Here is an 11,233-nt window from a genome sequence, read left to right on the forward strand (position 1 = left end):
TTTTTTTTTTTTTTTGTATTTTCAGTAGAGACAGAGTTTCACCATGTTGGCCAGGCTGCTCTGGAACTTCTGACTTCAGGTGATCCACCTGCCTCGGCCTCCCAAAGTGCTGGGATTACAGGCATGAGCCACCGTGCCCAGCCCCTTCCTTCCCTTTCCTTCCTTCCTTTCTTTCTTTTTTAAATTCTTTTTTCCTTTCTTTTCCTTCCTTTTTTCCTTTCCTTTTCTTTTTTTCTTTCTTTTTTCCTTTCTTTTCTTTCCTTTCTTTCTTTCTTTCTTTCCTTTTCCCTTCCTTTCCTTCTCTCTCTCTCTCTTTCTTTCTTTCATCTCACTATGTTGCCCAGGCAGATCTTGAACTCCTGGGCTCAAGTGATCCACTCACCTCAGCCTCCCCAGTAGCTGGGACCACAGGCACGCACCACTGTGCCCTGCTAATTTTTATAGTTTTTGTAGAGCTCACGGCTTGCTATGTTGTCCAGGCTGGTCTTCAACTCCCAGGCTCAAGTGATCCTCCCACCTCAGCCTCCCAAAGTGCTGGGATTACAGATGTGAGCCACCATGCCCAGCCAAAATTGTCCATATTTGACCTGAATATTATCTCATGTATCTTTCTTTTTCCCCCTTCTCTCCTTCCCTCCTGCTCCTCCTTCTCCCTCTCCTTCCTTCTGTCTTTTTCTTCCCTTCCTCTGCCTCTCTCTCCTCTTCCCTTTTTTCTTACTGGGACTCAAACTTGGGACATTTGACCCAGGAGCCTATTTGCTCAATCATCAAGAGACAGAATCTCATGGTGGGGTGTCTGCTGGTAAGTGTTGGCTGCCAGGATCCCAACTCCAGGCCGTCCTTCTAACCCAAGAGGTCCTGCCTCTGCCTAGAGCCTTCCATGGCTCCCCAGGGTCCTCTGTGATCGGCCATAGTGGTATAATGATTCCATGTGCAATAACCCTGGTTCAAATCTTGACGCTACCGCTCACCTCCTTCCGCCCTGTGGGAACTTGCTGCTTAACAGCTCTGGTTTTCACCCGATTCTCTTACCTGAGAAATGGAGATAATAGTAACACGGACTTCACCGGGGTGTGGGGAGCGCCAGGAGAGGCCATGCGTGTAATGTTATCCGGGCGGCAAGCTTATATTTAGGTCTATGAAAATAGAAGCTGTCAGTGGCTCTACTTTCAGAAGAAAGTGTCTTTCTTCCTGCTTAAACCTCCGTCCCTGACGGTCCCTGCCAATCTCTCTGGTCGACCCCAACACACTAGGAGGACAGACACAGGCTCCAAACTCCACTAAGTGAGTACGTATCTGTGTGTGTCGGGGGTTGGCCATGGGAAGTGGAGATCAAAGCGCCCTTGGAAAAAAATGACCTTTGGCTGAGCCTCAAGGGATGAGCAGGAGGAGGTCACAGCCAGAGAAGGGAGGTGGTGGGCGGTGGGAGTCGGGGTGGGGGCCGCATTGTGGACAGAATCTCGAGGCATTCGGGTCCCTGATTTGGGGAAGTGAAAACAGGCCATCTGGTCTGAGATGAGCTTGGTGAGTGTGCTGGGCTGATCATAGAGGGCCCTGAGGAGCCATGGAAGGCTCTAGGCAGAGGCAGGAGCTTTTGGGTTAGAAGGACGGTCTGGAGTTGGGATCCTGCCAGCCGGCACTCACCTGTAGATACCCCCACCATGAGATTGTGTCTGCGGATGATTGAGCAAATGGGCTCCCAGGTCAAGTGTCCCGGGTTTGAGTCTCAGTCCCACCACTGCGTGATGGGGATAAATCACTTACGCTCTTGGTACCTCTGTTCCATTGAGAGAGGCCCCACAGAATGAGGACACTCCCCCAGCATCCTGCCAGTAGATTTACTGAGCACCTACTGTGTGCTGGGGCTTTGAATAGTCCCAATTAACAGATGAGCAAACTGAGCTGCTCGTCCAGGGAGAAGCCAGGACTTGGGCTCAGGTCTGTCCGGCTGCCTCCGTGGACACTCCCAGTCCCAGAATGGTGACACCTCTGGGCTCCTCCTCACAATGTCAAAAGGGCCAGCTTGAGCCGCGGCTAATCAGAGCCTGGCCGCCCCACACCCCACCTCCCTGAGGCTCCGAGAGAAGGGATTTGCCTGCAGTCAGGCAGCGAAAGAAGGTAGCCAGTGACCTCCAGACCTAAAAGACCCCAAGTTCCATGCTCCTCAGCACATACTAGATGCTTTAAAGTCAGAGGACTTGGTCAGGTGCAATGGCTTAAGCCTGTAATCCCAGCACTTTGGGAGGCTGAAGCGGGCGGATTACCTGAGGTCAGGAGTTCGAGACCAGCCTGATCCATATGGCGAAACCCTGTCTCTACTAAAATACAAAAATTAGCCAGGTGTGGTGGTGGGCGTCTGTAATCCTAGCTGCTTGGGAGGCTAAGAGAGGATAATTGCTTGAACCCGGGAGGTGGAGGTTGCAGTAAGCCAAGATGGTGCCACTGCACTCCAGCCTGGGCAACAGAGTAAGACTCCATCTCAAAAAATTTTAAAAATAGGCCATGCACAGTGGCTCATGCCTGTAATTCCAGCACTTTGGGAGGCTGAGGTGGGTGGATCATGAGGTCAGGAGTTTGAGACCAGCCTGGCCAACATAGTGAAACCCCGTCTCTACTAAAAATACAAAAATTAGCCCGGCGTGGTGGCATGCGCCTGTAGTCCCAGCTACTAGGGAGGCTGAGGCAGGAGAATCGTTCAAACCCAGGAGGCGGAGGTTGCAGTGAGCTGAGATCGTGCCCCTGCACTCCAGCCTGGGCAACAGAGTGAGACTCCATTTCAAAAAATAAATAAATAAACAAATAAATAAATAAAGTCAGAGCACTTTACAGATGCCCTGGGGACACTGGCAGAGGAGAAGGCTGAGGCCTGGGTCATGGGCTCTTAGCATTTCCCAGTGGGACGTGGCACAGAGTAGATGCTTCATAAACGTTTAGAATCTGAAGACCCACTGCGCACAGCCCCGCACCAAAAGCCTCAGGTATGCTGTGATCTCATTGGATCCTGTCTTGACCTCATGAGTTGGGTGCTGTCATCAGCTCATTTTACACAGGGGAAGACTGAGGCTGAATCCTCGGCTGAGGGTGCACAGGCAAGGCAATTATAATAAAAGCTGGTGATATTTTTAGCACAGATCACCAACCCACAGTATAGGTGTTCTCAGTATCATCATTTTACGAATGAGGAAAGACGTTTCCAGGTTAATTAAGCCATTTGTCAAGATCTCATGGGTGCACCTGCTGTGCAGCTCAAGTGTGATGGACTCTGGGGGTGCCCCACTTCTGATCTCAGGCTGCTCTCTCTCCACACCAGCTGTGTCTCCCCACTAACCACGCTAGTGAGTCCAGACTGTAGACTAACCAAAGTCAGCAGATAGTCACTGAGTCCCCCCAAGTCCCAGATGCTACCCTGCGTTGGTAACTCGGGTTTGACGCCTCACCCTAACCATGATTAAAACCCAGATCCCGGCCAGAGCTGTGATTGTGCCCGCTGAGTGGACTGCGTTGTCAGGGAGTGAGTACCCCATCTTTGGGAGAATCCAAGCAGGACTACCATGGAGGAAGGTCAATATTCAGGTAGGAGGACTCTCTGGTTCTAACACTGGCAGAAGCAATGACCCTTACCTACTGCCTTTCACCCAGGAGAGAAGGGGGCCTCCCCAGTCCCTCTCTGGAAAAGAGGTGAATTTCTGAGAAAGTGACTGGTATGAGTAAGGAGGTGAGGCCAGACTGACTTTCCTGGTGCAGAGCCAGGAAGGAGTGGAAAATGGAGGGCCCCTCCTTTTTTTGACTCAACACCCTCCTAACAAAGAAAAAGAAAGAGAAAAAAACCAAACGGCTCCAGCTAGGGAGCTGGGAGCCCAGTAGAGTCAGAGGCCAAGTAGAACAGGAACTTGGAACAAGCAGAATTTAGCATAATGAATCCTCCAAGCCAGGGTGAGTGCAGAGGGCCAGGGGCTTGGGGTGGGACATCCAGAGAGACCTTTGGGTGGGGTCTGGGAGAGCTTTGGAGGTCTGGATGTTGGATGACACCTGGGAAAGCGGCTGGGGAGTGGCTCCGATGTTGGGGAAGAACTGGGACTCAGTGTCCTGGGTTTAGGGAAGGGGCTCCGGGTTGGGGACAGGTGCAGAGGTATAAGGGTGGGCGCTGGGGGTCAGAGGGGAAGGAAAAAGCAGGAACTGGTCTTCTGGAAGTAAGGCTGGGGGCCTGGCATTGGTTGTGGGGACCGAGGGAGTCTTAGCTCTTGGTCCCAGATCTGTCTCTGTGGACAGTGACCCAGATTTAAGTCAGGTAAGGAAGCTGTGCAAATGGAGCTAGGGGTCCACTGAGACCCTCTGCTTCAGTGTGGGCTCTGGACAGGCTCCCAGGTTGTCGGGGGCTCTGGGTAATGGGGAGACAGACAGGGCCAGTGTCCAGCTTCGCCCTGCACCCATAGTCAGTCCCTCCACCCCTGGCAGAGATCGAGGAGCTTCCCAGGAAGCGGTGTTGCAGGCGCGGGACTCAGATCGTGCTGCTGGGGCTGGTGACCGCTGTTCTGTGGGCCGGGCTGCTGACTCTCCTTCTCCTGTGGCGTGAGGACATCCCCAGCCCCATGTGGTCCCCCAACTCATGGGGCTCTTCTGTGTTCCCTCCCACACCCCCATCTCAGAGCCTGGGGAGCCCAACGCACCTTTGAAAGCCCAATTCTCCCATCCTTCCTCCCACCTTGGCACTGCCAGCCCTTTCCCATGCCCCACCCTCCAGAGCCCGTCACCCCCAACCCAGGATCCCTGTCCTCCATCCTTTCAGCACCTCCATGGCTTCTACCCAAGACCTCCATCCCCAGGTGGTAGATGGGGTGCAGGCAGGTGGGGGTACTGACAATCCCCACTCTCCACTCCTCTTCTCTCCCCCTCCCCAGACTGGGACACCACACAGACTGTAAAACAGCTGGAAGAGAGGGCTGCCCGGAACGGTAGGAAGGGGTCAAGGTGGAGGTGGGAGGGGGCGGTGAGGGTTAGGACGCCCAACTCTCATCCCGCTCCTCTCTGAGCCTCAGTGTCCCCTCGCTAAGGAACTGAGGGTCAGCCTAAGTTGCTCCCTGTCCTAGGGAAGGCAGGGACCCAGGGAAGCTTGGAAAAGTGCCTGATAGCATCTTAATACAGATGCCCTTCTGCTTGCAATGGGGTTATGTCCCTGTAAGCCCATAGTACGTTAAAATTAGTGTAAGTTAAAACTATGTGGCTGGCTGAAGGCTTTGGCTCCCTACCACTGCCCAGAATTGCAAGAGAAGTAAGGTTTCCACTAAATGCATATTGGTTTCAGACCATTGTAAAGTCGAGCCATTGTAACTCGAGCTATTGTAAGTTGAGCCATTGTAAGTCAGGCAGCCTTAAGCATCTGTAGCGTAAGGAGTTTGTAACTGCTTTGTGCCTCCATTTCCTCATCTGTAAAATGGGCATAATTTTAGTGCCATGAGACAGAAACAAGCTCTAAGATTTGTGAAGTGTTCTGATAGTTGCCTACTGCTTTTATAGTTAATCCTGGGTGAGGGAAAGGTACACAGGTTCATTATATTCTTGCATATACCTTCCTGAGTACACTCCTCCTGCCCCGGTAAATGAACAAACAGCAACAGCAGCTGCTGTGACTATGTGAGAGGGTCCCTGAGCCCGGGGCATGGGCGGGGTCCAAGGACCTGCCTTTGAGGTTCCTGGGATATCTCTTCTCTCCCGCCGCTCCAGTCTCTCAAGTTTCCAAGAACTTGGAAAGACACCACGGTGACCAGATGGCGCAGAAATCCCAGTGTGAGTGACCCCTGCAGTGGGGGCTGCGGGGGGGAAAGGCCAGGGAGTCTTGGATGACTTCCTGGACCCAGAGCATTAAGACTCATTGTACCCCACCCCCAACGCCCGGGAACTGCAAACTGAGCAGGTGGATTTAAGAACCCAGGCAGAGGCCAGGGGATGGGTAGGGGTAGATGGGGGAGACAGTGAGGACCTGCTGACCACAAAGCCCCCTCCCCTGCAAACAGCCACGCAGATTTGGCAGGACCTGGAGGAACTTCGAGCTGAACAGCAGAGATTGAAATCTCAGGGTGAGAGACTGGGATGGGGGGTATGGAGCCAGATTGACTGGGAAGGAGTGTCTCGGAGCCCTGGGGAACCGTGAGGCTGGGGGACCAGGCTTGGCGGGTGCCCTTGGCCTGTACACATCCTCCCTGAGACCAGCCCTGCGCTCCTACGCACAACAGACTCGGAGCTGTCCTGGAACCTGAACGGGCTTCAAGCAGATCTGAGCAGCTTCAAGTCCCAGGGTGAGGCTTGGGAGGGGATGGGGCAGTTGGGGAGGGGATGGGGCAGTGGGAGAGGGAACGGACAAGGAGGGGGCCTGCCAGTCGGTCTCTGAGCACCGCCCCCTGTCGAATCCCCAAGAATTGAACGAGAGGAACGCAGCTTCAGATTTGCTGGAAAGACTCCGGGAGGAGGTGATGAAGCTACGGATGGAGCTGCAGGTGTCCAATGGTGAGTGTGTCAGTCTCGGCTCAGGATGGTGCGTGACCGCACCAGGGGCTCGGGTGTGTTGGCAAACGTGAATGACGGCACACGTATGTGACATGAGGCAGCATGTCTATACATTTGTGTGACCCAAGTGTCATCAGGGGGACACAAAGCATGGGGTAGGGAGTGTGCTTGGATGCAAGGCAGAAGTGCGCATGACGACAGAAATAGGACTAGGTTTCCGATGGGGCAGGACACATGGGGCATACATAAAACACCCGTTATTTTATTTTTTAAGAGAAGGGTTCTTAGCTGGGCGCGGTGGCTTGCACCTGTAATCCCAGCATTCTGAGAGGCCGAGGTGGGTGGATCATGTGAGTTCAGGAGCTCGAGACCAGCCTGACCAATGTAGTGAAACCCCGTCTCTACTAAAAATACAAAAATTAAGCCAGCGCGGTGGCTCACGCCTGTAATCCCAGTACTTTGGGAGGTTGAGGCAGGTGGATCACGAGGTCAGGAGGTCAGGCTAACATGGTGAAACCCCATCACTACTAAAAATACAAAAAAAAATAAAAGAAAAAAACCAGCCAGGGTAAAGGGGGGGGGCAGTCGGCCCCAGCTGCTTGGGAGGCTGAGGCAGAAGAATGGCGTGGACCCGGGAGGCGGAGCTTGCAGTGAGCCGAGATTGCGCCACTACACTCCAGCCTGGGCAACAGAGCGAGACTCCGTCTCAAAAAAAACAAACAACAACAACAATAACAAAAATACAAAAATAAGCTGGGCGCGGTGGCTCACGCCTGGGATCCCAGCACTTTGGTAGGTGGATTATTTGAGGTCAGGAGTTCGAGACCAGTCTGACCAACATGATAAAACCCCCATCTCTAATAAAACTACAAAAATTAGCTGGGTGTAGTGGCACGCACCTATAGTCCCAGCTACTCAGGAGGCTGAGACAGGAGAATTGCTTGAACCCGGGAGGTGGAGATTGCAGTGAGCCGAGATCGCGCCACTGCACTCCAGGATGGCAACAGAGCGAGACTCCATCTCAATAAAAATTTTTAGAAAATTAGCCAGGCGTGGTGGCGGACATTCGTAATCACAGCTACTTGGGAGGCTGAGGCACAAGAATCTCTTGAACCCGGGAGGCGGAGGTTGCAGTGAGCCAAGATCATGCTTTCTTTGCACCACTGCACTCCAGCCTCGGCAACAAAATGAGACTCTGTCTCAAAAAAAAAAAAAAAAAGAGGTGGAGTCTTGCTCTTTTGCCCAGGCTGAAATGCAGTGGTGCAATCATAGTTTACTGCAACCTCCAACTCCTGGGCTCAAGCGATCCTCCCACCTCAGCTTCCAGAGTAGCTGAGACTACAAGTGTGTGCCACCACACCAGGCTAATTTTTTTATTTTCCTGTAGCCATGGGGTCTCCCTATGTTACCCAGGTTGGTCTTGAACTCCTGGACTCCAGCGATCCTTCTGCCTCAGTCTCCCAAAGTGCTGGGATTACAGGCATGAGTCATTGCACCTGGCCCTAGCTAATTTTTTTTATTTTTTTGTAGCAACAGGATCTTGCTATGTTGCCCAGGCTGTTCCTGAACTCCTGGGCTCCAGCAATCCTCTTGCCTCTGCCTCCCAAAATGCTGAGATTACAGGCATGAGCCATCTTGTCTGGCAAGAACGCCCTTTCTGATTCCAACTGAGTCCTTTCACAGATTTGGAGGCTCCTACAATTTTTTTTCTCTTCTGGGTTAAAGCAGTCCAGTGTTGACCCTAGCTGGGATCTCCCTGCTGTTGTCCTCTGCCTGATGTACCCCAGTGAGGAGTCATTAGTAGGCTTCCCACACACACGGCCCTCCTGGTAGACTGTCTGACCAGGTCAGGGAGCTGGACAGGGGTACTGTCTGCCGTGACGGGACGATGGAGATAGTGGCCTCTTTCCCAGGGGTGGCAGTAATGGATTCAGTGTTGACCCCAGGAGGCTAGCAGGCTGCAGAGAGAGCAGACATTCAGTCACTGTACCCTTAATGTGGGGTAGGGACCAGGTGCACCGGCTCACACCTGTAATCCCAGCACTTTGAGAGGCCGAGGCAGGAGGACCACTTGAGTCCAGGACTTTGAGACCAGCCTAGGCAACACAGCCAAATCCTGCCTCAACAAAAAAATGAAAAACTTAGCCAGATGTGGTGATGTGTACCTGTAGTCTCATCTACTTGGGAGGCTGAGGTGGGAGGATCACTTGAGCCCAGGAGTTTGAGGCTGCGGTGAGCTAGGATTGAGCCCCTGCACTCCAGCCTGGGCAACAGAGCAGGACCTTGCCTCTAAAGAAAAAAAAAATGTTAATGCGGGGTAGGAACCGGGGTTTTACAGCCCTACCATCCCCCCAACCAATGCCCCCACCCTTGATTTTTGGCCTTTGACCTCTGGGAAGCCCCAGCTGTCCTAACTGGGGCAGAGAAGAGGAAGTTTCTGCGCTTGGTGTGACGGAGTCCCGTCCCCTGGGATGTGAGGTGGCTTTGGGAATCCCAGCCAGAAACCTCAGTGCGGTCCCTCAGGGAGAGGCACAGGGGAAGAGTACTCTGGACCATGACTACTTCTGACAGGTCACCTCCTAATTCTTCCACAGTCCCTGAAGTCTCCCCCAAATCCAGCCCCACAGCCTGGGATCGGAGCCCGGCTCTGACGTTGTCTCTGGGTGACTGTGTAACAACCAACCAAGACACCTTCCCCTGAAGTTTTCTTTAAGGGCTCAGAAATGTCCTCTTCCTGGTTTTTGGGGTTTGGGTTTTTGTTGTTGTTGTTGTTGTTTAGAGACAGGGCCTGGTTCTGTCACCAAGGCTGGAGTGCAGTGGCACAATCATGGCTCACCATGGCCTCAAACTGCTGGGGTCAAGTGATCCTCTCATCTTGGCCTCCCAAATCACTGGGATTACAAGTACGAGCCACTGCACCTGGCCACCTCTTCCTGTTTTAACGCTGCACCTCCAGAGGACTGAGTACTGGTTACCATTGCATGGGTGAGAAGCAATCCGACTCAAGCTACTGCAGACCCTAAGCCCCTTATAAGAATCTGACCACGTGAGGGTGGGCGCGGTGGCTCACGCCTGTAATCCCAGCATTTTGGGAGGCCGAGGCAGGAGGATCACTTGAGCCCAGGAGTTTGAGACTGGCCTGGGCAACGTGATAAGACCCTGCCCCTTAAAGAAAAAAAAAAAATCTGTGGTCGGGCGCGGTGGCTCATGCCTGTAATCCCAGCACTTTGTGAGGCTGAGGCAGGTAGATCACCTGAGGTCAGGAGTTTGAGACCAGCCTGACCAACATGGTGAAAACCTGTCTCTACTAAAAATACAAAAATTAGCCAAGTGTGGTGGTGGACGCCTGTAGTCCCAACTACTCGGGAGGCTGAGGCAGGAGAATCGCTTGAACCCGGGAGGCGGAGGTTGCAGTGAGCCGAGATAACACCACTGCACTCCAGCCTGGGAGACAGAGCAAGACTCTGTCTCAAAACAAAACAAAACAAAAAACATCTGACCACGTGTAGTGGAACCCTCCCTGCACATCACTATAGGAAAACCGACTTTCTTAAAGTGGGTTTTTGCTATTTTGCCCAGGCTAGTCTCAAACTCCTGGGCTCAAGCGATCCTCCTGCCTCAGCCTCCCAAGCAGCTGGGATTACAGGTGCACACCACTGCTGAAAATCTATTTTGAAGCAAGAAAGATTTGATCCAGTAAGAGTGGGTTTGACCTCCCACCTGGGAGGTGATAGCAGCCATGTCTGGGAGTCTCCTTGGGGTGGAGGGAAGGGGAGAAAGAGACCACATTGAGGGACTGTGGGACCTAGTCTTACAATCCCATTGGCTCTTCTGACCAAAGCCTCCCACTGGAAGAAAATCATTTCAATTTCCCAGACATTGACTAGGAGTGCTGATCTGGGGGGTACTGCCAGGGATGATGACCAGGGCTGTTGGTGGGGATGGTGCTTCGGGAAAGTAATTGCTGGTGGACTTGGCCACAGCACTGGTTTTGCTGTTAGTGCTGGTGATGAAGACATGGTTGGTGTGGTGGGTAAAGATGGTGTTGGCTGTGGTGTGGGTGGTGGAGATAAGTCACTGCTGGTGGTGGGTGCCTCTGGTAATGATATCAGTGATTAAGGTGTTGCTGACCTTGGAGGCGTCTGTTGGTGGTTGAAGTGCTGCTGGCCATGAGGTGTCTGTCATGATGCGGTTGGTGGCTGAGGCACTGTTGGCCACGGGGTGTTTGTGCTGATGATGGTGGTTGAAGTGTTGTTGGATATGAATGTGTTTGTGGTGACAGTGATGGTGGCTGACTTGCTGCTGACCATGGTGCTGGTGATTGAAGTACTGCTGGCCATGGATGTACTGATGGTAATGGTGTCAGCAGTTGAAGCACTGATGGTCAAGAGTGTATTTATAATGATGGTGTTGGTGGTTGAACTGCTTCTGGCCATGAAGTGTTTGTGGTGACTTTGGCATCAGCTGAGGTGTTGCTAACCATGAGGTGTTGATGGCGATAGTGTTAGTGATTGGCGTTCTGCTGGCTGTAAGGCGTTTGTGGTGACAGTGTTAGTGGTTTACGTGTTGTTGGATATGAATGCATTCATGGCAATGATGTTGGTAGTTGATGTGTTGATGGACATGAATGTGTTTGCGATGATGATGTTGGCAGTTGATGTGTTGATGGATATGAATATGTTCGTGGCGCTGGTGTTGGTAGCTGATGTGCTGACGGACGTGAATGTGTTCG

The 11,233-nt window shown here is 52.6% G+C and overlaps 1 protein-coding gene across 2 annotated transcripts in view; it reads left to right on the top strand.

The window, feature by feature from the left end:
* The first annotated feature begins 718 nt into the window (after window positions 1-718).
* Window positions 719-11,233, top strand: part of FCER2 (Fc fragment of IgE receptor II) — a 14,171-nt gene continuing 3,656 nt past the window's right edge. The window contains exons 1-8 of one of the 2 annotated variants that reach the window (XM_023186808.2): window positions 719-1,288; window positions 3,460-3,573; window positions 4,456-4,569; window positions 4,899-4,952; window positions 5,722-5,784; window positions 6,012-6,074; window positions 6,231-6,293; window positions 6,412-6,501. In XM_023186808.2, the coding sequence (XP_023042576.1) occupies window positions 3,552-3,573; window positions 4,456-4,569; window positions 4,899-4,952; window positions 5,722-5,784; window positions 6,012-6,074; window positions 6,231-6,293; window positions 6,412-6,501 (469 nt within the window). In that variant the 5' untranslated portion in view covers window positions 719-1,288; window positions 3,460-3,551. The remainder of the gene's footprint in view (window positions 1,289-3,459; window positions 3,574-4,455; window positions 4,570-4,898; window positions 4,953-5,721; window positions 5,785-6,011; window positions 6,075-6,230; window positions 6,294-6,411; window positions 6,502-11,233) is intronic. The other variant, XM_023186809.2, reaches the window with a different exon arrangement.

This window comes from Piliocolobus tephrosceles, chromosome 21, assembly GCF_002776525.5.
Source record: "Piliocolobus tephrosceles isolate RC106 chromosome 21, ASM277652v3, whole genome shotgun sequence".
NCBI lineage: Eukaryota > Metazoa > Chordata > Mammalia > Primates > Cercopithecidae > Piliocolobus > Piliocolobus tephrosceles.